Here is a 26,350-nt window from a genome sequence, read left to right as displayed (position 1 = left end):
ATCCAGGTGAAAGATTTTGATCTCAAATGTCCATTTCATTCTGCCAGACGGATTGAATTTTTTGCCCTATTATCCATTACTCTATATTTAATGGCAACTTGTAATTTACGCTATTTAATTCTCTGAAACCTGAATAAATTTTCTGTCGGAGTCCCCCCTTGGTTAGGACACCTACCCTCACAGATCGGTGCTTCACTCCATCTTCCATCCAGTTGGCAGGTACTCTCCCCTGTACTGGGCTGCACTGTGAATCCTGCTTCACAAATGTACTGAGCGACTGAGCTATATTTGGTCGAAGAGATGAGGAGCTCAGCATGCTTCACTTCACTGGGGATTCCACAGTCCACTTCTGCAGAAACAACATGTTTTGAGGCAGAACACTGATAAAACGGGGTTCTATTATTGAAATGAGTTTCTCACAACATCGGCTTAGTACAAATAGTAATAATTATTCAATTCAGGGATAGGACTGTAAAATAGTCAAGGGGGGGTATGAGGGAAGGGAATGGTGGGGACGGGGAGAGGGAGCCATGTAGTATCTGGTGGGTAAGGTAAGGAAATAAATTTTTGAGGTGTTAGAAGAATAAGAACTAGTTGAGATAGCCAAGGAAAACAGCCATCTGTAGTGAGGAAACATAAGAGGTGAGGGAAACAGAAGGAGTATTATTTGGACAGGTTTGTGCAATAAGGTCAGTGGAGGTGAAACTATGAGCCAGTCTGGATGTATTGAGGACATCCATGAAACTTGTGATAAAATATTAAATCGAATGTCAATGTTGGCAAGAGGTCCTGAAGAAAAGGAAACCAGGGAGAAGATATGGGGTCAGAATCCCATTTCAGGGTGAAATCAGTTGCCAAAGTAACAAACTGAGACAGTGTCCAGGGAAGTTAATGGAGACGTTGAGAATGGTATAGAGTTCACATCACGAACTGAAAAGGACAGCTTATACTCCCTTACATTTAGCTGGAGGAAAATGGATTTCACTTGCTAGTGACGATGGGAAAATTATTATCCTTTAAGTTATTTAGGGCATGCACTGTGGCACCATCAATAGAGCTGTTTCATCACAGCTTTAGTGATATAGGTTGAGTCCTGATCTCTGGTACCGAATTGGTAGAGTTTGCACATTCTCCCTGTGTCTGTGTCACCATCCTCCTAAAGATGTGCAGGTCAACAGGATGAGTGTTCACCGTAAATTGCCCTGTGCACGTGGATGAGTGGCAGAATCTTGAATGGGAGCGTTGAGAGAGCTGGTGGGAATTTGTGGTTAATAGTATGGGTTAGGGTTGGAGTAGAGTGTACTCAGTTGCCACTTTACTAGGTAACCTGTACACTTACTTGTTAATATAAATCAGCCAATCACGTGGCAGCAACTCAGAGCATAAAAGCATGCAAATATGGTCATGACATTGAGATGTTGTTCAGACCAAACATCAGAATGGGGAGGAAATGCGATCTAAGTGGCTTTGACTGTGGAATGATTGTTGGTGTTAGACAGGGTTGTTTGAACATCTCAGAAACTGTTAGCTTCCTGGGATTTTCACACACAACAGTCTCTAGAGTTTGCAAAGAATTGTGTGAAAAACAAAAAAAAAATTGAGTGAGCAGCATTTCCATGGGTAAAAACACCTTGATAATGAGAGAGGTCAGAGTAGAATGGTCAGACTGGTTCAAGCTGACAGGAAGGCAACACCAACTCAGACAACCACGCATTACAACACTGGTGTGCCGAACAGCATCTCTGAATGCACAGTTTGTCAAACCTTGAAGTGGATGGGCTACAGCAGCAGAAGACCCCAATCATATACTCAGAATGTAAATGTGTATGTGATAGTCAGCATGGACTCTGGGCAAAGGGCCTACTTCCATTGTATCTATTTCTCTATGACTCAACAATTCTGTTTATTCAAGCCCCAGTTACAGACCATCCTTGATGCCATTTTCTCAGTTTGGGTCAACAGCTCTTAGCCAAACCTGCAGCAAGGACTATCATTAAAAAGGCAGTAGACAATTCTGTAAAGACAACTTGGTAGTAGCCACACTTAAAATCTTCATGAGCCATGGGGTATAATGAATGTTTAATACAAGTTGTGGGCAGGAGGAAGTGTGAAGATTTGGGGCACAGCAAGTGAAACTAAACTGGAGCAGACAATGACCAGGACTGGTTCATAGCCTTACAACAAACAAAACAAAGGCAGTAAAATCATAGGGAAGGGTGTGCCAATCAAATTGCCGTGGAAGTAATCATTGCATTATGAAAGAGGAGGGTTCAGAACAATCTTCAGCAACTTGCAAGGGAATTTTGTTTCCTGGAATTGAACCGCCTCTGGTCTGGTAATCAAACAAGATTTCCAGGTCAACACATCAATAACAAATAGAGTCTTGTCAGTTCTGGTTTTATCCCCAAAGCATTTGAAGTGGTAGAAGAGGGATTAGCACACTTGCAAACATTGCAGTCATCATGGATGCAAAATCTATTCACCAGAATTTCAGAATATTACAAGTGGAAAGGTGAAAGTGGCGTCACAAAAGGAGATGTACAAATGGACAGACAGCAGTCACATGCTATGTCACAAAAGAGAGAAAATGGCTGTATTATGGGGCTTGACCACATTCCATTTCTATGGAGCAGAGCTGACTACTTAGGCTACTAATTATAGGTAGTGAGTCAGCCTGAGTTGGTTACACAAGGTCACTGAGCCTCAGAGAGTAGCGTGTCTGGTAAACATTATGGAATAACCCAGAGCCGTCTTATCATCTATGCATAAACTCATTTTCTCATACCGTGTTAGACTGCAAGATGAGTATGCTTGTAATATATGTAATAAATTATTGTTATTACTGGTCAGTAGCCAGATAGGGATGCACTGGAAAGAAGTATAAGAACAGATGCTTTATTTTGTTCTGTGGAGACATTGTCCGCAGCATAAATGCAGCAGTTTTTCCATGAGTGATGAACAATAAACCTTTGATACGTGTAACAGACCTGAACCTCAAATGATTCTCCAATTGTGAGATTTCCCCTAACACTAGTAAACTCAAAAACAAGAGAAAATCTGCAGATGCTAGAAATCCAAGCAGCACAGACAAAATGCTGGAGGAACTCAGCAGGCCAGGTAGCATCTATGGAAAGGAGTATAATTGACGTTTTGGACCGAAACCTTCATCAGGACTCCTGATTCCAGGTCCTGATGAAAGGTCTCGGCCTGAAACGTCGATTATACTCTCTTCCACTAATAAACTCGGCCTTTTCTCCATCCAAGTATTTCATTTGTCATGATGGTTGAACATCAAGTAGAATGGTATTTCTTCAATGGCAGTGAACTAGTTTGCAGACTAACAGCAAATGACATAAAGGTGGTAAATCAAATAGAGGCTGTGTCAATCGAATTGTTGGGTCGATCACTGTGTTATACAGCAAGAGAAGAAGGCTCAGAACAAACTTCAACAATTTGAAAGGGAAGCGTTTAGACTGTAGATCACCTGTACACGTGGGAATTGAGTCCTCTGAATTATCGCCAGTGCAAGCAATTCTCAAAGTCTAAGAGAGGACTACTCAGGAGTGTATTTATAGTTAAGTGGAGAAATAGGATAATGTATCGGCATTTGTAAACATATTAAACTAATAAGGGAACATTGTGTCTTGCTGTTCTGTGAATCTCACTTAGGGGGTTTCAACACTTTCAGATCCAGTGGTTACAATGTCACTGGTCAGGGTCACCTATCCACACGTCTGGCAGCAGAAGACTCAGCAGAAGTGATGGTTCTGTCTCTGTGTATGTTCTGTCACCATTCAGCAGCTGTTAGCTTCACAGCACCAAAGGTAGGACTTCAAGGAGGTAACAGTGGCTGACACAGCCTGGGTCCCACGATCCCTTCTGGCAGTATACCTTCTGCCCCACCTCCTTTTTGCCACTAAGCACTTCCCCAACTCCTTGAAGCCCTGCTGCCACAGCTACCCGGCAAGCCACACCAGTGTGTTAATGGAGACCTATTCTCAGCATTTATTTATTATTTTTTAAAATTTATTCATTTATGGGATGTGGGCATCATCAGCTAAGCCAGCATTTATTGCCCATCCCTAGTTGCCCTTGAGAAGGTGTTGATGAGCTGCCTTCTTGAACCGCTGCAGTCCCTGAGGTGTAGGTACACACATGCCTTTGGCACGTAGGAGGAAGCCAAAGCACCTAATGGAGTCACAGGGAGAATATGTGAAACGAACACAAACAGCACCAGAGGTCAGGATTAAACCCGGGTCACTGGAGCTGTGAGACAGTAGCTCTAAGTGCTGTATCCCTGTATCACTCAGGAAAATGTCCTTTCCACTGGAACCCTCAATAGAATAGGAGAGTGAGAAAGTTGTGATTCTGTAGAATTATAAATAGCTGAGCAAAAACAAATTCCTTCAGGATTCTGTAGATAGAGAGTAAATGGAATGGGCTTTCAGCAATTGAGATCTTACACAATAGTGATCTACCCTACTGAGATTGCAACTAGAGGAAGTGGGAACAATTTTATTTCTTTAGAACTCTATATACAGTTAATAAGACTGATTGTCCTTTGGCATTTTGTACAACAAAATTCAATAGATAGAGATTTCTGCCAGTAATATCCCATCAATAGAAGTTAACCGTCTCTCAGTAAAATGGGGAGTGTATTCAGTACATTGAAGGAACAGACAGTTGCTAGAATACCTGTATCACAGTGCCGTCCGGTGAATCCCCTGGGGCACTCACACTTGTATTTTCCAATGTAATGGAAACAGGTGCCACCGTTTTGGCAAGGGCTGGAAGAACAAGGGTCTGGCTTTCCTATGGAGAGAGGAAGAGGGTAAAGCTCTGGTACAAATGGACAGATGAGACGGAGGCAAGGTGAGAGTCAGGCGGGAATTATCATGGCATTGGTGACATGTATGGATGTTCACCTTTTCATTTCTTCATAGTTTTACTGTCTATGAACAAACATGGAACCATACAGTACAGGACATCTGTGCCAAATATGCCTCCCAATTAAACTAGATCTATTCCCTGCACCCCTTCGTTACTGTTGTGCTAAATTCATTGAGAAGCAGTTGTATTAATGTGGTGATGCTATAATTTTCTAGGCAATAAGAAGCCCCTTGAAAGTGTTACCAGTGTGCAATTTTCTTAGTAACATTATTTGTCTACTCATTTCCCAATGAGACTCAAATTGAAACCGATTATTTTTTTGGAAATCCTTTTAAACTTTGTTGCTCATTTTTATATGTAATTGTTCACCCAGCTACTGTTGAAGCCTTACTTGCATTATCTTTACTTTTATTAATAGTTTTAGTTTATTTTGTTCTGCAAGTTATAGACAGTTTAGAAATTTACATAATTTATGTTTGAAATATACTGTGGAACTGCAAAAAGGAAACTTTCATGACATTAATAGCCTGGGTACACATACACATGAGATTCGGCAGGGGGCGGGCATTCGGTCGGGGGCCGGCGTCGAGTGGTCGGCTACTTGGGCCGGCTCCCCCACCGGACTTAGCCTGGTGAGGAGGGTGTGAGGACACCCAACAGGACTTAAAAAAACGAGACATGACAAAGGGCGGATGAGCTCCTTGTGAGCCAACGGCCATCTTCTGTGGAAGAGATTAAAGCCTCGGTACGTATCTACAAATCGTATTCTATGCACCTAGTTAGAAGAGGTATGATGAACTTGGGTGCTGCACCGTGTGCCTGGACCTGCCCAAGGCCTCCGCCTAAGGAAGGGCCGAGCTCGAAGAAGTGGCCGCGGCCTCCGGCTTGAATTTGGTGGGCGGTGCCAAGGCGGCCAGCGAGAACAAACTGGAGGAGAGGCTGTACTTGATGCTGTTGCAAGATCGAAGAAGATGGAGGTGCACAGCCACCAACCCTGGATTCGGGACGGCACCCACTGACATATACACATGGAAATAAACTTGAACTTGTCTCCTAGACATACCAGTTTCACAGTTCTTGCCAGTGAATCGATACAAACAGGTACATTGATAAGTTCCTCCAGGGGCCTCTCTGCAGGTTCCACCATTCCGACATGGATTGGATGCACAGGAGCGGAGTCTTTCTGAGAGAATGGAGAAAAAAATTATTTTATATGAAGATGACTGAGGAAATAGTTTGACGGTCATGTAGACAGTGTGAATCTACAAAGGGATGTAGACAGATTGAGAGGTTGGGTGAAAACTTGGCAAATGGAGTTTAATGTAAGGAAGTTTGAGGGTGTGCTCTTCGGCACGAGGAATCTAAAGGTGGATTATTATCTAAATAGAAGAGAAATTTCAAGAGAGTCAGATTTGGAGTAAACTAGGTTTTCTAGTGCACAGATGACTAAAAGGTCCATCAAGTAGTTAAGAAGGCAAACATCATGTTGATCTTTGTTGTGATGTGGTTGTAGGTTAAGAATAGAGAGCAATAGAGATGAATGCTCTCGGTCCGAAACGTCAACTATTTATTCCTCTCCAGAGATGCTACCTGACCTGCTGAGTTCTTTCAGCAACTTGTGTGTATTGCTAAGAATAGGGAGACCTTGTTACAGTTGGTGAGGCCTCTCCTCGAGTAAGTTCTGTTACGTAAAAAAAAAGATATAGAAGCATTGTAGAGTTCCAAAGGAGACTCATATAGAAACATAGAAAATAGGTGCAGGAGTAGGCCTTTCAGCCCTTCAAGCCTGCACCGCCATTCATTACGATCATGGCTGATCATCCAACTCAGAACCGTATACCTGCCTTCTCTCCATACCCCCTGATCCCTTTAGCCACAAGGGCCTTATCTAACTCCCTCTTAAATATAGCCAATGAACTGGCCTCAACTGTTTCCTGTGGCAGAGGATTCCACAGATTCACCACTCTCTGTGTGAAGAAGTTTTTCCTCATCTCAGTCCTAAAAGGCTTCCCCTTTATCCTCAAACTGTGACCTCTCGTTCTGGACTTCCCCAACATTGGGAACAATCTTCCTGCATCTAGCCTGTCCAATCCCTTTAGAATTTTCTACGTTTCAGTCAGATCCCCCCTCAATCTTCTAAATTCCAGAGAGTATAAGCCTAGTCGATCCAGTCTTTCATTATATGAAAGTCCTGCCATCCCAGGAATCAATCTGGTGAACCTTCTTTGTATCCCTCTATGGCAAGAATTTCTTTCCTCAGATTAGGGGACCAAAACTGCACACAATACTCTAGGTGTGGTCTCACCAAGGCCTTGTACAACTGCAGTAGAACCTCCCTGCTCCTGTACTCGATTCCTCTTGCTATGAATGCCAGCATACCATTCGCCTTTTTCACCGCCTGCTGTACCTGCATGCCCACTTTCAATGACTGGTGTATAATGACACCCAGGTCACGTTGCACCTCCCCTTTTCCTAATTGGCCACCATTCAGATAATAATCTGTTTTCCTGTTCTTGCCACCAAAGTGGATAACCTCACATTTATCCACATTAAATTGCATCTGCCATGAATTTGCCCACTCACCTAACCTATCCAAGTCACCCTGCATCCTCTTAGCATCCTCCTCACAGCTAACACTGCCGCCCAGCTTCGTGTCATCTGCAAACTTGGAGATGCTGCATTTAATTCCCTCGTCTAAGTCATTAATATATTGTAAACAACTGGGGTCCCAGCACTGAGCCTTGTGGTACCCCACTAGTCACTGCCTGCCATTCTGAAAAGGTCCCGTTTATTCCCACTCTGCTTCCTGTCTGCCAACCAATTCTCTATCCACATCAATACCATACCCCCAATACCGTGTGCTTTATGTTTGCACACTAATCTCCTGTGTGGGACCATGTCAAAAGCCTTTTGAAAATCTAAATATACCACATCCACTGGTTCTCCCCTATCCACTCTACTAGTTACATCCTCAAAAAATTCTATGAGATTTGTCAGACATGATTTTCCTTTCACAAATCCATGCTGACTTTGTCTGATGATTTCACCGCTTTCCAAATGTGCTGTTATCACATCTTTGATAACTGACTCCAGCATTTTCCCCACCACCGATGTCAGGCTTACTGGTCTATAATTCCCCAGTTTCTCTCTCCCTCCTTTTTTTAAAAAGCGGGGTTACATGGTTAATTCCTGGGATGAGGGTTGCTTGATTAGGCATAGATAGACAGTCTGTATTCCTTGGAATTTAAAAGATTGAGAGGTGACCTCGTTCAAGCATACAAGATCATAAGGGAGTTTGACTGGATAGATGTTGAGATGTTTCCACTGCAGGCAGAGTCCCTAACAAGGAGAAGTATTTACAAAGGTAGAGGCCAGTCATGTAAGTTTGAGGTGAACAGAAACTTTAACTCTCAGAGATGGTGGACGTTGGAATTCTCTGCCCAGAAGGCCAGGTCATTAGATATATTTAATGTGAACATTGGTAAATATTTGAAAGTTGAGTAATGGGCACAGAATGATGATGTCAGCACTAATCCCCCCATAACATGTAAAGGAAAGATAAATTCCTTTATTATTGCAAGATATTTGATGATAATGTTTTTTGTTGAGCTTGTGTGTCTGCAGCGGTTTGTTGTTAATGTAAGAAAGCTTTCAAATTTCTCCCAATCACCATGCTAATATTCAGATTAAGAAAGATACAGAATAAAACCCCTCCACTGCCCTTCTTAATCAAACTTTATAATTAAGGGCTTCCCTTAAATTAACTACTGAGCAAATCTCCCTTTAAGATATTCAAATAAGTACTTCAAGGCCAGATGCAGTATAGGTTAGCAACACAGTAAAATTCTTCTGTTGTCCCTTTTCTAGGGAGGTACTGCACGAGTTAGGTGCAGACCTCAGCAGAACTTGCCCAGCTTAGGCGCAGAAGAAATTGGATGCAGAGTAAAAATCTCTTCCCATGGATCTGTTAGAAACTACCAGGATAAACTAACCATAGTTAAAATTCAGAATAGTACTTATGTACGCTTCCTAAGAAACTAACTGCAACTTAATCTCAGAGCTGTGCCCAACTGTATTTGCTTATTTATCCACATTCTTTCTTCCTCAATATCAGTTTAAAGATGATATATTCTATTTTGTGTCATTATCAACTGGGACTAGCAAGAGTGTTAAGACTGTAGTCTCACACTTTATGCACAGATAGTAGGAGAAAACTCACTGCTGGAGACCACTGCTTTTTTAAATAATACTTTTTATAAGATTTGTACTTTTTAAGAAACTCATGCATTTTTCACACTCAGTGGCTGTAAGTGGTATAGCAACTAAACTATCGGTTTATCACCTTTCTCATTTCTCATTGGCTAAGTATTAGCACATTACCCACGTGATGTAGTTGCTTTAATCACGTGGCCTATTAACTAATTTAGATTATGAGAACACTCAGTCCTCTTTTATTGTCATTTAGAAATGCATACTTGCATTAAGCAATGATAAAATGTTCCTCCAGAGTGATATCACAGAAAAACAGGACAAACCAAAGACTAACACTGACAGAACTACATAATTATAACATATAGTTACAACAGTGCAAAGCAATACCATAATTTGATAAAGAACAGACCATGGGCACGGTAAAAAAGGTCTCAAGTCCCGATCGACTCCCGAGTCCCCGATGGCAGGCGGCAAAAGGGAGAAACTCCCTGCCATAAACCTCCAGGCACCGACAACTGCCAATGCATTGGAAGCACTCGACCATAGCCGACACTGAGTCCGTCCATCCTAAAACTTTGAGCCTCTGACCAGCCCCTCCGATACAGCCTCCCGAGCGCCATCCTCTGCCAAGCGCCTTCGACCTCGCCCTGGCCGCCGAAACAAGCAAAGCCGAGGATTCGGGGCCTTCTGCTCCGGAGATTCCGGTTACTACACATTAGCAGCGGCAGTGAAGCGAGCATTTCAGAAGTTTCTCCAGATGTTCCTCTGTACTCTCATGTCTGTCTCCATCAAATCAGAATTGTGCACGGTACCCTACTTGACAGATTACAGATATCATTCACTGGAGAGGCCGCGCGCGCGCTGCATCGCACTGCCATCTTCTCCTCCTCCTCCTAATTCATTCTTATCTAAGGAATTTTCCTTCCCTTATTACAAAAGTGATAGATTTTTCAGAGGCACCTTCTTTGCTTCTTTGTCTTCATATCTTAACATCAACTCTCAGCTCTTTATTTAGTTTGCTTAGTATTTGTATATTTGTCTTTATTCTGAAATGAACTGAAAACTTGGAATTAAGACTTCTCTCGTTCCTGACTCTGTAAAGTACCCTAAGGATCAGAAAATAAACATAGATCCAACAGTACATCTATAGTTTGGACACTGTGAATGGAGCAGAGAGTGACTGAATGTTTATATATAGAGACATAACAATGTAAGTGGACTGTTGTTTACTCTGTAAAGCTGGGAAGAAAACACAACATAAATAAAGCAGACCTTTTTCACAGTGCTTCCCACTGAAGCCTGGTGGACACTGACAGGTATAAGAGCCATCCAGTTCCTTGCAAGTCCCTCCTCTTTGACAGGGGTCCGACTCGCAGGGGGATGGGATAACTGCAAAGAAGAACGAGAAGGTCAATGGTACCACCTTGAATTTACTGGCAACTGCTCTGCCTGTGACCACTAGAAACTGCAGAGTGTGGTGTGGACACAGACTAGTGCATCACGCAAACCAATCTCCCCCCCACCCCCCCGCCCCCACTGTTTCCATCTACACTTCATGCTGCTAACATAATCAAAAACTCTATCTACCCCAGACATTCTCTCCTCACCCACCCCTCCAAATGAGTAAGATATATAAAAGCCTGAAAGCATATGCTCCCAGGATCAAGGGTAGCTTCTATGCTACTGCTGTACGTCTATTGAATAGTTCCCTAGTGGGACAAAATAGATTCTTGACCGCACAATCTATCATGCTATGGCCTTGCACTTTATCCTCTGCTGGCACTATACTTTTTCTGTAACTGTGATACTTTATTCTACGTTCTGTTATCGTTTTCCTGAGTACAACCTTAAGGCACCGCTGCAATGAAATGATCTGTATGGATGGCATCCAAAACAATGTTTTTCACTGTACCTCAGTACAGGTGATAATAGTCAGCTAATTGGTCAAATTTCATGACATTGTGTGTACCTACCACTTGCTGGAGATACCTGAGGAGATCAGAAGTGAAACAACAAGCAGTGCTGTTGCAAAGGGACTTAATAATCAAGTAATATCCTCAGTTCAGTTCATATAGGTGAACCCTGTGTCAACGATGTAACTCCGTCATCAGCAGTTCAGAAAGGGGGTCTTCCCCAAACAGCCAGATCTCTGAATGGTCCATGAAACCATGAACTACTTCTCCCCGGCCCCCATTATTTATTTATTTTATAATTTATCGTAATTTTGTCTCTACACAGTGCTGCTGCTGCAAAGCCACACACCTCAAGTCATTTAATAGATCAGATTCTGATTCTGAAATGCATATGTTGGGGGAAAAAAGTCAGCAGGTTAGCCAGTGTCTATGCAGGGAAAGTAATCTTTCATGCTGGTGTTTCTCTCTCCACAGATGCTGCCTGAGCCTCTGAGTATCCACAGCATTTTCCGTTTTTATTTCCCTTTAAGAGATGGAGGATAGGTTTAAGTGGTTGATGCCACCCTCAAGTATTGGATGCTGCTTTATGTGCTGGAGAGAAGCGCAGGAGCTATCTTTAAGGAGTGGACATCTTCAGTAAGCATTATCACACTGAGTCTGTTGAGACCTGTACCCCATAAGCATGCACCAATTGTGCAGCTGAGCAAAGCAAAAGAGAGCTGCTACACTCCCTACAGTGAAAGAGATGCTAGTTACTGTGAAATACATTCCCTGAACTTGCTTGAGACTACTGAATTAGTCCCCACAATGACACAATATATTAAGATCACTTAGATTTACTCCTATCCTGTTTGCTTTATTATGTTAGTCTTCTCTAACAATAATAAAGTTATCCTCAGTAATGCACAATTGTTTACAGTGAAAATGATTAATTCCCTCTGTCGTGGATAATGTTGAAATTTTAAAAAATCCTTCATAGGTGGCCTTGTTGCTTCATTTTGAGAACAACCATACTTCCAGTATTTCTTCAAGGTTAGGATCGAGTTAAAGTGGCTTATTTAGACTTTTGCCAGCCAGTAGTGTCATGGCACCTGCACCGAATTTTGAGACAAGTGATCCCAGGTTCGAATCCGGCCTGCTTCTTGCACACTTTCCATTCGTGCTGGGTTGAGCATCGAACTAGCAATTCGACCTCATTTAAAAAAAAGACAAAATGCTCAAGAAACGGCAAGCTTGCCACCTGATGCGGCATGAGACACAGAGAGGAAAAACAATTAGACTTTTAGGTTGGATAGGTTGAATTTTTCTTAGTGGTCGTTCCAAATCGCTCTGTATCTTTGGCAACTTTATCAGGGCATTCTGCTGAACTCTGACCAGACTGATGGCAGCAGATCAGGATGGGCCCGAGAAAGCTTCCTCTTGCTCCTCTTGAGATTGACAAATACAAACCCTGCTTCAATTCAGCCAGATCAGATGTCCTCTCCGCTTATCTACACAGCTACAAAATCAACCCCCACCCCCACATCCCCAACCTTCCTCTGGCTGTCAAAGTCAAAAGCAGAAATTATAAAAAGAAATATGAATGAATTGTCTGTACCAGCTCAAGTTAGAGGTCATGACTTCAGATCAACTGCTGGATGCAAGCCAGTCAGAGCTCACTACGCTAAGACCTTGTTTTCCGCAGATGCATGCACTTGCACATTTGGCCGTGTTACTGAGAGCTATAATAAATATTGTGTGTTTCCCCAGAGACTTCACTGAATCCTGTGTGCCTTTATATGGATTGCACTTGATACCTTGTGCTGGCAAGTAGTGATGTATCAATAGCTGGTGAGCAGCCAGCATTGGGAACAACAACAGTCTGAAATATATTAGCTGATGCTTATGCAGAAGCTACTATATTCACTAAAAGTTGGAGCATTGTCACTGCGGTCTTAGTATTGATGCCAGTGTCTTAGTAAGACCTTTGTGGGTAGTCTTTGCCTTATGAATGAACACTTTGTGTGTTTTAATCAATCTCTACAAGTGGGAATTCTGAGTGATCCAAAAAATTACATCAATGAAGTGAGAGGATTTCAAAAGAGACAAACAGTATAGAATTTCAAAAGAGGCAAACAGTATAGAATTTCAAAAGAGGCAAACAGTATAGAATTTCAAAAGAGGCAAACAGTATAGAATTTCAATGGTTCAATTTAATATCAGAGAATGTATACAGTATACAACCTGAAATTCTTACTCTTCACAGACATCCACAATTTAAAGGCAGAATTAGGAAACAGAAAGGGAATCAAGGCTGTAGCAGATGATTGGATCCCTGACAGCATTTATAAGGTATTAGTTGGTATAACTGTAGCAAAGACAGAGTAGTTTTAATAGAGGGTGTCGTGAGCACATGGATAAAAGTTGCAAGACTGACAAATGTCAGAAAGCTGGTGTATTTCTGGAGTGTGTTCAGAATCCGGTTTAAGATTGCACTACTGAAGATGGGTAACAGCTTACTGGTGGTTCATAAAGCAAGAAACAGAACTAAGTATTTTATTAACAACACTTTATCTGTGGAAAATTTTGGTAAACTATCACCACAAACAATGAATAAGTGTGCGAAAGTGAGGCTGACTTGAGGGTCGAGGCGTGCGGGTGCAGTGCAAAGTCCGAGCGTAGTCGACGCATGTTCGGGGAGAAGTGGTTGGAGTGAATTTGAAGTATGTTTGAGACTGAATTGTAGTGAGCAGAGTGGAGGAGTTTCGGAGCCTGTCCACCGAAGTCGAGAACGAGATTGGATTGATCTAAGCACTGGGCCAATTTGAAAAGATTGGGTATGGGCTGGAATGTGGTGGCGGGGTCCAGGCCCAGAGCATATTGATGTGGCGGAGACCGAGTCCTAATGTGGGAGATGACCCAGAGTTTGGACAATTTAAACACCAGGCCAGAAAAGGCAGGGTTTCAGGACCGGAGGCAGGGGTCAGGTCGGTTCTGTTCACTGCTTCGTGACGTTTATTCCACTTTCCAAGGTGCTGAAGCTGAGGCTGTGCCCTGCCCTGGCTGCACAGGGCTTCGTGTCTGTGAGCTTCATGATGATTTGCCTTGCTGTGTGACAAACTGAGGCTGAGGCTATGGGCCTACTCTGGCTGTTCTAGACTTCCGGGCTATGGATTCACTTCTGTTCTGAATGCTGTCGCTTGCTTTTATTGCTTGCACGATTTGTGATTTTTTTCTCTCTCTCTGCACATTAGGAGGTGGTCTTTTTTAAAATTAGATTCTTTAGGGTTTCTTGTTTTGCGGTTGCCCGTAAGCAGGCAAATCTCAAGGTTGTGTAATTTACACACACTTTGACAATAGGTGTACTTAGAATTGCTTTTGCAACAACATAAACTGGAACAAATAGGGGGAAGCAAAAGGCAATGACTGAAATAGCACGATCTTCAATACAAGTATGTAAGTGATATGAAAATAAAACAAAAAACCTTAAGAAAACAAAAGTGTGGTCAAATATGTGGCCCTTTTAAATTTCATGGCAGTGATTTTGTAAATATAATCACTTGTTCATTGACTGGTTGCATCTGTACAGAAGCTTATCTACCTTTATCATATTATTAACAGCTCTCCTCAGCCACTTTGTAATTGACTACACTCAACTTATATAAATCCATCTCCCTCACACTATCAGCCGATAATCCTTTTCCCCGGCACCCAACATTACTGACCACCTCTCTACTCCTGTTGCTCCAACTCCCTAATACTGTCTCTCTGTAAACCTGACTCTCTCAAACCCCCAAGCCCAAAGGCGACTGACTATATTTCTGCTGACATTATTCCAGCCTCCTACTCTCTGTCCCCGTTGGCCATAGTGCTGGTGAGAGTGTGGGTCCCTTATTGTGATCCATGGCTTTCTGTAAACAACTCACACTCTCTCCCACTGGGACCCTGCGGGCAGATGCAGCGATATGTTCCTCCGTATTCAGCACAGGAACCACCGTGGGGACACTGGTGGTGGGCACTGCAAGGCTGGAGAACCTCTGTCAGCAAGAAAAGACAAAGTTATTCCGGTAACACTTGGATACAGAGGAAGAGGATATTCACAACACCTAGATTTGAACATGCACAAACATTTGCTAAAGTTACAGCTGCAGAACTCAAGGGCGAACAGTAATGGACAACAAACTACCTTGAAGTGCATAGAAATCTTATCTCTCAGAGACTGATGAATCTCTGGAGTTCTCTGTCCCTGAGGGTGATTAAGACCAGATCATTAGATAAGTTTCAGGTGGATGATAATGGACTGAAGAGTTGACCTATATGAGGATCTGACACAAAAGAGAAATTGAGGCTTGCATAGATGAGCCATTATTATTTTGAACAGTGGGGCAGGCTTGAGTTCTGGTGGTTTACTCCTGCTCCTGTTTACTCCAACTAAAAACAGAAAGATAATTGGAAAGGAAGGAATTAGGTGAGAAGGAAGATGGGCTCCCACAATGATGACTTCTGTCAATAAGGTACAACAGTGATACAGAACCAAAAACTGTAATTCTAAATATGAAGAAAATATCTTAATGGGCTGGGTGGATTCAACATTGAGGTGGACAGTAGCAGAAGATGTTGGTAAGCTTGCAGAATCGCACAACTGGTAACTGAGTATCAATGCAGGTGTGAAAAATTACATTTTGGCATGAAAAATGTTATACACCGCTCAGAAAATAAGATGTGTAAGTAAGCTAGGAAAAGAGATTTCTGACCTCCATAGACAGATCACTAAAAGCAGTGGTAATAAACACAGAAAATGCTGGAAGCACTCAGGAGATCAGACCACATCTGTGGGAACAGAAACAGAACTAATATTTTGGGCTGACGTCTCTATGTCAAAATGAACATCAGACCATCTGTTTGACAGAAGGACTTCAATCTGAAAATTTAACTCTGACCCTCTTTCCACACAGAACATAGTACATACATCACAGACACAGGCCCTTGAAAGGCCTGTTTCTGTGATTTATGATAGGAAGTCGGGAGAATACACACCAATTCTCACTGAGGGACCAACAGTGGAAAGGGTGAGCAGCTTCTAGTTCCTGGGCACCGATATCTCAGAGGATCTATCCTGGGCACAACTACTTGATGCAAGTATGAAAAATGCATGCCAGTGGCTATAGTTCATCGAGAGCTTGAGAAGATATGACGTGTTTCTGGTTTCTAGTCACTCCTTTTTTTTGTTACTGTTTCGTGTGATTTTGATCGGGGTGGTTTGCAGATAACCTACAAAACAGTGCTTGATTGACCTGAACTGAATATGCTGTTATGTACCCCTTAACTGGGTTGCCAAACCAACAGAAATGGACCACTTAGTTGGAGTCTGGATTACTGGAACTAAGAAAGGTTTATTAAAGAAATAAGCAAACACAGTACTCTAATCAAAAGGATAATAAATGCAACAGTTCAGCAATGATAAACACACATGTACACAGAACTAGGATAATAGGATCAATCAAGCTCTATCGCCGTCTACGGGTAAATGACCAGTTTCAAGTGACGCAAAGTTCAGTTCAGTTCACAGTAATCACCGTTGTGCTATTGGGGGCGGGGGGGGGGGAGGAAATGGAGAGAGAGAACGAATGAATATTCAAATCGGATTCCAAACAGACCTTCGATATTCCTCGCAATCAGCTTTCGGGCGAGCCCTTTGTAATGTCTTCTGAGGTCACTGACTGTGACCCCTCCATTCCAGATACAATCATTCTTCTGCGGTGAACCCGGCACCCAGGCAAGGGTGGACACACACACCAGGTTCCCGCCGACGCGTACCTTTCTACCCTGTGCGTCTATGGCTGGTCCCGCGACCAGACCTCCAAAAAAACTCCCACCAACTAGTGGGGGGGGGGCACACCGCTTTCAGGGTCTTGTTACCTCATGGAGTCGTGTGTCTGTTGCCTCAGCGAACCTGTCCCTTTTTATCCCCCTGCTGGGGTATCGCCTGTCCATCAAACTTCAAACAGTTCAGGGTTCAAAGCCCCGGTCTCTGACAATACCCGGAACTGTGTCTCCTTTCCGTTAATCCCTTTCGTCTCTCATTAACATCTCTTGAAGGTTCCCTCATTGTCCTCTTATTGGCATCAATCTTCTGATAACTGGCTTTTTTTGTCACACCCCTACACTTCAAAGGATTTTTACCGGGGTAAAAATATAGTCATGAATACACTATCAGATATCCACCAATATACATGTTTATCAGCTATTCGGCTAATACAGAGACTTTTAAGTTGTCAACACCTGACAGGCAGTCAGCAATCACATTTTCTGTTCCTTTTATATGTGTTATTTTAATAATCCTCTAAACCAGGCTCCAACTTAGCAAACTTCATAGTGGCCGAAAACACTAATGAATTGTGATCAGTATAACGTCTCAGTGGTTTTCGCCCCGGACACAGATAACAAGGGTCGTCCCATACCAACTTAGCATTCTTTGGCAAGGGCTTAGTAAGAGGGTGGGTACCATCCGCAAAGTTGTTGTTTTTTTTTCTGCAAAACTTCCGATAGTACCCCACCATCTCCAAGAACCTTCTCAGGACTCTTTTGTCTGTCGGGGTGGGGACTTCAGAGATAGCCCGCACCTTAGCTTGCATCGGAGCCAGCTGCCCCTGTCCTACCACAAATCCCAGATAAGTGACCTTCGCGCGGCCGAACTCACTTTTTGCGAGGTTCACTGTCAGGCTGGCTTCAGACAGCCATTTAAACAGCTCCTCTACCGCCATAATGTGTTCCTCCCACGTGTCACTCCAGACTACTACATCGCCAATATACACTTCTGTGTTCTTTAGCCCTTTTGACACTGAATTAATCATTCTATAGGGGTGTTGCTCACTAGGCTGACCTGACGTGACAACCACCCCATGTACCGTGATGTTCGGACATCCGTGTGCGTGCCGTTTAACTAGCTCGCTTTGTTCGGGGATTAAGGGAAAGACCTTATCAGCCAAGCTGGCCAAAACGATAGACTTCTCCCATCTGGTCGGCACCACACTTATCTTTTCAAAATGGGCCCTCCCCTTATCAGGTGGCACCCTAGCCTCATTAATTTTCATGATATCACCAGCTAGATCTGTTTTCTGATCGTGGTGAGCTTTTAACATGTTAATAGCCTCTAACTGTGTTAACTCACATCTACAATAGTCAATAACATCCTTCCTCCTGTGCAGCCAGTAAAACTCTTTCATGATTCCGCCGACTGTTTTCCTCCCCCCAAAGTGTCCACCGAGGGGTATCTTGTGGGCCAGGTTAAGAATCTCATCCCCATAAATTTTTTGCACCATCCCCCATTCCTCATCTGCGGGCACGGTACTTGGTCTCCCTTTCTTCCTTAGCACTCCCTCCTCCACACAACAGCCCACTGGCTCTCCCCTCAACTCTGCTTCAGAGAGAGCTGTCCCCGCCGAAACCATCAGCTCCTCGTCTCGCCCCTGCGCCTGTACAAATTCCCTCCTTTCCAATGATAAATCTACCTCAATTTCCTCACTCCCTCCTGTTTCACTTTCTACCCCCTCCTGGTACAAGGCTGGTAGAAACGTCTCAGCTGGAGCTATTTCGGCAGTCTTTCTGGACATACGCTGAGTCACTGCGCAAACGGGATAAACCTGTGAGTCCATGGGCGGGGCCTTAATGCTGGCAGGCGGGCCTGTCAATTTTACTGCCGGATACACTTCCCCGCCGGCGAGGTCATTACTGAGCAAGATCTCCACGCCTTTCATCGGTAGTTCGAGCCTCACCCCTATCGTGACCAGTCCAGAGACCAAGTCGCTTTTTAGGTGTATCTGGTGCAAGGGTACTGCCTCAGTCCCTTTTCCAATGCCTTTGACCCTGACCTCCCCAGTCTGGGTCTCTGAACTAAACTCTAACACACTCTTTACTATCAGTGACTGACACGCTCCCATGTCTCTCCAGATCCGCACTGGAACTGGGTTTAACCCCTCCTTCTCCGACACCAATCCGGTCGAGATAAACCTCTCGCGCCCTTCCTGAACTTTGTTAGCCCTCTCCTCTCCTAGCGGTTTGTTTATCAGCTCAATACAGCCAGTCGGAAACGCCGCCTTTCCCTTTCCCGTCTTCTTCTTTGGGGCAAAGCACCTGGACGCAAAGTGTCTGGCTTTCCCACAATTATAACATACGACCCCAGGAGACTTCCTACCAGACTGCTCCCGGTCTACCTTATCCTTCTCACTAGTCCCTGGCTTACTTTCTGACTTTTCTGGCGGACTCTCCCCGCCGTCCTGACTACCCTTCTGGTAGCCTTTACTCGGGGCAAACTTTGTTTTATGTGTCAATGCATACTCATCCGCTAACTTAGCAGTTGCGGCTAACGTGGCTGCCTCTTTCTCATCTTGGTAGGGTCTCATACCGTCAGGGACACAACCTTTAAACTGCTCAATCAGGATCAGCTGTAGCAGTCTGTCATAATCCCCATCTACCCCTTTCGAGGCGCACCAACGCTCACAATATGTCTGCATCTCACGGGCAAACTCTAAATACGTGGGGTCCCACTGCTTCCTCGCATTCCGGAACCTCTGCCGGTAGGCCTCCGGGACCAACTCATAAATCCTGAGGATGGCCTCTTTCACCACCTCATACCTCTGGGCATCTTCCGCAGACAAAGCCGAGTAAGCTTGTTGGGCTTTCCCTTTAAGTACACTCTGAAGCAAAACAGCCCACTTATCCCTCGGCCAGTCCTGACTTGCAGCAACTTTTTCAAAATGGAGAAAGTACCGATCCACATCGGTATCGTCAAATGGGGGAACCAGCCTAACCTCCTGGGTCGCCCTGAACCCTCCACCTTGGTTTGGCATGGGCTCCTGCTCTGCCCTTATCTTTAACCTCTCCAGCTCGAATTCCCTTTCCCTCTGTTTCTCTTCTCGCTCCAACTGTTTGTGCCTCTCTCTCTCTTGCCATTCTAACTGTTTTTCTTCGTGTTCTAGCTGCCGTACCCGGACCTCGTGCTCAAGTCTCAGTTTTTCAAGCTGCACCTGTACCGCGTCTCCACCAGGTTTTCCCATAGATACCACCTCCAGCTCCCCTTGGGGAAACACACCTTTAGATACATAGTGCTCTACGATAGCTCTGTGTATCTCCTCTCTCCTCATTGTCGACCTCCCCTTAACAAGATTCAACCGTTTGGCCACAGCTGCCAATTCCGCTTTCCTGGCATCCTCTAATGCCTCCAAGGTCGGCGCCTTTAGAAATTCCTCAATCTCCATTTCTGCTGTTTGCCTTTTCTTTCTTTCGGGAAATTTAACCAATCAATTTACCTCGTCCCAAATTTAGCGTTCGAAATCCCGGACGAGAACCCCACTTATGTTACGTACCCCGTAATTGGGTTGCCAAACCAGCAGAAATGGACCACTTAGTTGGAGTCTGGATTACTGGAACTAAGAAAGTTTTATTAAAGAAATAAGCAACACAGTATTCTAAGCAAAAGGATAATAAATGCAACAGTTCAGCAATGATAAAGACACATGTACACAGAACCAGGATAATAGGATCAATCAAGCTCTATCGCCATCTAGGGGTAAATGACCAGTCTCAAGTGACACAAAGTTCAGTTCAATTGAGTTCAGCTCAGTTCATAGTAATCACTGTTGTGCCGCTGGGGGCGGGGGGGGGGTGGTGGGGAGAGAGAGAACGAATGAATATTCAAATCGAATTCCAAACAGACCTTCGATATTCCTCGCAGTCAGCTTTCGGGCGAGCCCTTTGTAATGTCTTCTGAGGTCACCGACTGTGACCCCTCCATTCCAGATACGATCGTTCTTCTGCGGTGAACCCGGCACCCAGGCAAGGGTGGACACACACACCAGGTTCCCGCCAATCCGTACCTTTCTACCCTGTACGTCTATGGCTGGTCCCGCGACCAGACCTCCAAAAAAACTCCCACCAACTAGTTGGGGGGCACACCGCTTTCAGGGTCTCATTACCTCGTGGAGTTGTGTGTCTGTTGCTTAGCGAACCTGTCCCTTTTTATCCCCCTGCTGGGGTATCGCCTGTCCATCAAACTTCAAACAGTTCAGGGTTCAAAGCCCCGGTCTATGACAATACTCGGAACTGTGTCTCCTTTCCGTTAATCCCTCTCATCTCTCATTAACATCTCTTGAAGGTTCCCCCATTGTCCTCTTATCAGCATCAATCTTCTGATAACTGGCTTTCTTTGTCACAATGCCTTCACTATTTCGATGACTTTGTGGTTGGTGTTTTATATTCTGTGTTTTTCGCTTGTTTTTTTTTGCCATTTGTGTGATTTTGTGTGTGTGTGTGTGTGTGTGTGTGTGTGTGTGTGTGTTGGTGGGGGGGGGTAGAATTTGATTTTTTTTTGAAAGGATTCCACAGTTTTCTTTGTTTTGTGGCTGTTTGTGGAAAGACGAATCTCAAGGTTGTATACTCCATTCATACTTTGATAATAAATGTACTTTGAATCTTTGAATATGTCACCAAAGATGGTAGTAAATTTCTACAGGTGTACTATGGAGAGCATTTTTACTGGTTGCAGCATCACTTGGTATGAAGGCTCCCATGCACAGGATCGAAACAGTTGTAGATTCAGCCAGATCCATCAAGAGCACAAGCCTTCTCACTATCGAGGACATTTTCCAAAGCTGTTGCCTCAAGAGGGTGACATCCGTCATTAAGGATCCTCTCCATCCACGACCTCTTCTCATAAACCATCAGGAAGGAGATACAGAGGTCTGAAGACCCATACTCAATGTTTTAAGAACAGCCTCCTCCCCTCTGCCATCTGATTTCCAAATAATCCATGAACACTATCTCACTATTCTACTTCTGCACTATTTATTTATTTATTTATTTATTTATTTATTTGTTTATTTATTCATAGTTTATTGTAACTTATATGATTCTTTAATGTCTTGCACTGTACTGCTGGGGATCGACACCAATTTAAATTGCCTATCTGCCTGCACATGGTCTATGTGCCTTTATTCCCTACCTGTTCATGAACCTGCTCAGACTCCCTAAATGTCTCTTAAACAAATGCTATCGACTTCCTGAGTGTCACCAGAATTTTATGCTTTTATTTCAGATTTCCAATAATAGCAGTGGTACACTAAAAGCAGTAAAGTGGGTTACCAGTATTACAAATGTCAAAACATTTCTGCAGAATAGAAATGAAAAATTGAGGAATTCAGTGAAAATCCAATTATCTGGCACACTTGGGAGTTTGGTGGTGCGAGACTAGGAGATTTTCCAGGATGTTAGTTTTCTGATACTGCAGTACATTTTTAATTTTTTTCTTTTACAGTGGTGCTAGGAAGTTTGTAAACCCTGTAGAATTTTCAGTATTTCTGCATAGATATGACCTAAAATGTGATTAGATCGTCACATAAGTCCTAAAACTAGATAAAGAGAACCCAGTTAAATAAATAACACAAAAATATTAAACACGTTCATTTATTTATTGAGAAAAATGATCCAATATTAAGTATGTGAATCTTCACTTTCAGTAACTGCTGTGACACCCTGCCCCCACCCCCATACAGTAATAACTTCAACTAAACATTTCTAGTAACCGTTGATCAGCTTGGAGGAATTTTCGACCATTCCTCCTTATAAAACTGCTTCAACTCTGGGATGTTGGTGGGCTTCCTTGCATGAGCTGCTTGCTTCAGGTCCTTCCACAACATTTCTATAGGATAACGGTCAGGACTTTGACTTGGCCACTTCAAAACACAAATTTTCTTCTTTTTAAAACAGTCTGTTGATGATTACCTCTTGTCTTTCAGATCACTGTGTTGTTGCATTATCCAACTTTTCTTAAGCTTCAAGTGACAGACCGCTATCCTGGTATTCTCCTGTAAAATGTCTTGATATAATTTTGAATTCATTATTCCCTCAATGATTGCTAACTTTCCAGGCCCTGAGGCAGTAAAGCAGCCCCAAACCACAATGCTCCTTCCACCATGATTCACAGTTGGGATGAGGTTTTGGTGTTGGTGTGCAGTGTCCTTTTTCCTCTAAACATAGCAACGCACATTCCAGCGAAAAAGCTGTTTGGTTCATCTGTCTACAGAACATTGTCCCAAATGTGCTGTGATCCAGGTGGCCTTTTGCAAACTTGAGACGTGCAGCAATGATTTTTTGGAGGGCAGTGATTTCCTCCATGGTGTCCCTTCCATGAACACCATTCTTGTTCAGTGTTTTTCATATAGTGGATGCAGGAACAGAGACTTTAGCAAGTTCTAGGGATTTCTGCAGGGCTTTTTTGGTAACCCTTGGGTTCTTTTTCACCTCCTTCAGCATTGCACATCATGCTCTTGGCGTGATCTTTGCAGGATGCCCACTCCTAGCGAGAGTAGCAACAGTACTGAGTTTCCTCCATTCATAGACTGTTTCAGATACTGTGGACTGATGAACACTCAGATCTTTAGAAATTCTTTTGTAGCCTTTTCCAGCCTCATGCATCTCTACAATTCTTCTTCTAATGTCCTCTGAAAGTTGTTTTGATCAAGAAATGGTGCACATAAACAGATCTTTCTTGAGAAGAGCAGGCTCTGTCAGTAACCTGACTGTGTGTGTGTTTTTTTTTAAAGAGGGCACCCACACCTCCAATTTTATCTCATTGATTGGAACATCTGACTCCAAGTAGCTTTTGTAGAGGGTCACACACTTTTCCCAACAAATACATGTAATATTGGATCATTTTCCTCAATAAATAAATGAACAAGTATAATGTTTTTTGCGTTATTTATTTAATTGGGTTCCCTTTATCTAGTTTTAGGACTTACGTGATGATCTGATCACATTTTACATCATATTTATGCAGAAATAGAGAAAATTCAACAGGGTTCAAACTTTCTCACACCACTTTAAAAGATGTGATGCATTAACATTTCAGTGAACCTGATAGGTTTCATTGGAGGGTCGCCAAGATAATCAGGTAAATCGCAAAGGAAGGACAAGAACCAGGGATCCAGCAAGTGGAAGGGGAAGGTGGGGCCCTGGCTCTGCAGGTTTGTCAGGAAGTATGGAAACAAGGACAGGATGTGTGGTAGGGGACCAAAGAGATCAAAACATCGGTGGCTGGAAATTGCAAACATCATCCTGTGAGGGGAAATGCTGAACCATTGGGATTTGTGAATGGTCAGATCATGGATTAACAGAGATCTTCTGTATCTAAACTTCTCTTCTTCCTTGATCGGAACACCAAACAATCTGCTGGAAGAACTCAGTGGGTTGATCAGCATCTGGGGTGTGGAGAAGGAATTGTCAATGTTTTGGGGTTGAAACCTGGCATTAGAATTCCTTTCTTCCTCACAGTTGCTGTTCAATCCTCTGAGTTCCTCCAACACATTGTTAGCTGCTCCGGATTCAAACACTCACAGTCTTTTGTGCCTTTGGATAGCAAACTGAGCTCTGAATGAACAGCTCAGTTTAAGGGGAAGTTGGATTAGCATGTCATGAGAAAGGAATAAAGACACGTCAGAGTAAGTGAGCACAAAATAATCTGCAGATGCTGTTGTCAAAGGAAGACTCACAATGCGTTGGAGGAACTCAGCAGGTCAGTCAGCATCAGCTGAAAAGATTAGTCGACGTTTCGGGCCGAAACCCTTCATCAGGACAAGGAAGAACTTTGGGGAGGGTTTGAAGAATGCTGGAATTTTAAAAAAACAGTAATTTGAAAGACAAAGGGGTGGGGGAGGGGAAGCTGGGAGGTGATTGGCGGGAGAACAATGCGAAGTAGTAGAAGGAGGCGGAACTATGAGGGAGGTGATGTGAAATAGGGATAGAGGAAGGGAGGGGGAGGGAATTAGCGGAAGTTGGAGAATTCTATGTTCATACCAAGGGGCTGGAGACTACCTAAATGGTATATGAGGTGTTGCTCCTCCAACCTGAGTTTAGTCTCATCATGGCAGTAGAGGAGGCCATGTATGGACATATCTGAATGCGAATGGGAAGCAGAGTTGAAGTGGGTGTCTACCAGGAGATCCTGTCTGTTGTAGCGGACGGAGTGGAGGGAGCACCGGATGCAATAGATGACCCCAACAGATTCTCAAGTGAAGTGTTGCCTCACCTGGAAGGACTGTTTGGGGCCCTGAATGGTGGCAAGAGAGGAGGTGTAGGGACTGGTGTAGCACTTACGTTTACAGGGATAAGTGCCGGATGGGAGATCCGTGGGGATGGACGTGCGGATAAGTGAGTCGCGGAGGGACCGATCCCTGTGGAAGGTGGAGAGGGAAAGATGTGCTTAGTGGTGGGGTCCTGTTGAAGGTGGCGGAAGTTGCGGAGGATAATGTGCCGGATCCGGAGGCTGGTGGGGTGGTAGGTGAGGACAAAGGGAACTCTGTCCCTGTTGTGGTGGCGGGAAGATGGGGTGAGGGCCGAAGTGCGGGAAATGGAGGAGATACTGGTGAGGGCATCATTGATCACTGTAGAAGCCCACTGACTCTCATAACCACCTCGACTATACCTCTTCCCACCCCGCCACATGCAAAAATGCCATTCCCTATTCCCAGTTCCTCCGTCTCTGCCGCATCTGCTCCCAGGATGAGGCTTTCCGCTCCAGGACATCTCAAATGTCCTCTTTCTTTAAGGATCGTGGTTTCCCTTCTGCTGTTATCAATGATGCCCTCACCCGCATCTCCTCCATTTCCCGCACTTCGGCCCTCACCCCATCCTTCCGACACCACAACAGGGACAGAGTTCCCCTCGTCCTCACCTACCACCCCACCAGCCTTCGGATCCAGCACATTATCCTCCGCAACTTCCGCCACCTTCAACAGGACCCCACCACTAAGCACATCTTTCCCTCTCCACCCCTCCCCGCTTTCGGCAGGGATCGGTCCCTCCGCGACTCACTTATCCGCATGTCCATCCCCATGGATCTCCCACCTGGCACTTATCCCTGTAAGCGTAAGTGCTACACCGGGCACTACACCTCCTCTCTTGCCACCATTCAGGGCCCCAAACAGTCCTTCCAGGTGAGGCAACACTTCACTTGTGAGTCTGTTGGGGTCATCTATTGCATTCGGTGCTCCCCGTGCGGCCTCTTCTACATCGGTGAAACCCGACGCAGGTCGGGGGACCGCTTCATCGAGCACCTCCACTCCATCCGCCACAACAGACAGGATCTCCTGGTAGACACCCACTTCAACTCTGCTTCCCATTCGCATTCAGATATGTCCATACATGGCTTCCTCTACTGCCATGATGAGGCTAAACTCAGGTTGGAGGAGCAACACTTCATATACCATTTAGGTAGTCTCCAGCCCCTTGGTATGAACATAGAATTCTCCAACTTCCACTAATTCCCTCCCCCTCCCTTCCTCTATCCCTATTTCACATCACCT

General features: G+C 44.1%; 1 protein-coding gene across 3 annotated transcripts in view; it reads right to left on the bottom strand.

Annotated features, from left to right (window-relative positions):
- sned1 (sushi, nidogen and EGF-like domains 1) overlaps positions 1–26,350 on the bottom strand; it is a 154,330-nt gene that overhangs the window by 38,965 nt on the left and 89,015 nt on the right. For 2 of the 3 annotated variants that reach the window (XM_063046137.1, XM_063046138.1), the window contains exons 11-15: positions 14,921–15,031; positions 10,375–10,491; positions 5,954–6,073; positions 4,696–4,812; positions 176–349 (exon numbers count right to left, since the gene is read on the bottom strand). In XM_063046137.1, the coding sequence (XP_062902207.1) occupies positions 176–349; positions 4,696–4,812; positions 5,954–6,073; positions 10,375–10,491; positions 14,921–15,031 (639 nt within the window). The remainder of the gene's footprint in view (positions 1–175; positions 350–4,695; positions 4,813–5,953; positions 6,074–10,374; positions 10,492–14,920; positions 15,032–26,350) is intronic. The other variant, XM_063046139.1, reaches the window with a different exon arrangement.

This window comes from Mobula hypostoma, chromosome 4 (genome assembly GCF_963921235.1).
Source record: "Mobula hypostoma chromosome 4, sMobHyp1.1, whole genome shotgun sequence".
Classification (NCBI taxonomy): Eukaryota; Metazoa; Chordata; class Chondrichthyes; order Myliobatiformes; family Myliobatidae; genus Mobula; species Mobula hypostoma.
Note: the sequence above shows the minus strand (reverse complement) of the source record. Positions and strands in the feature narration are given on the sequence as shown.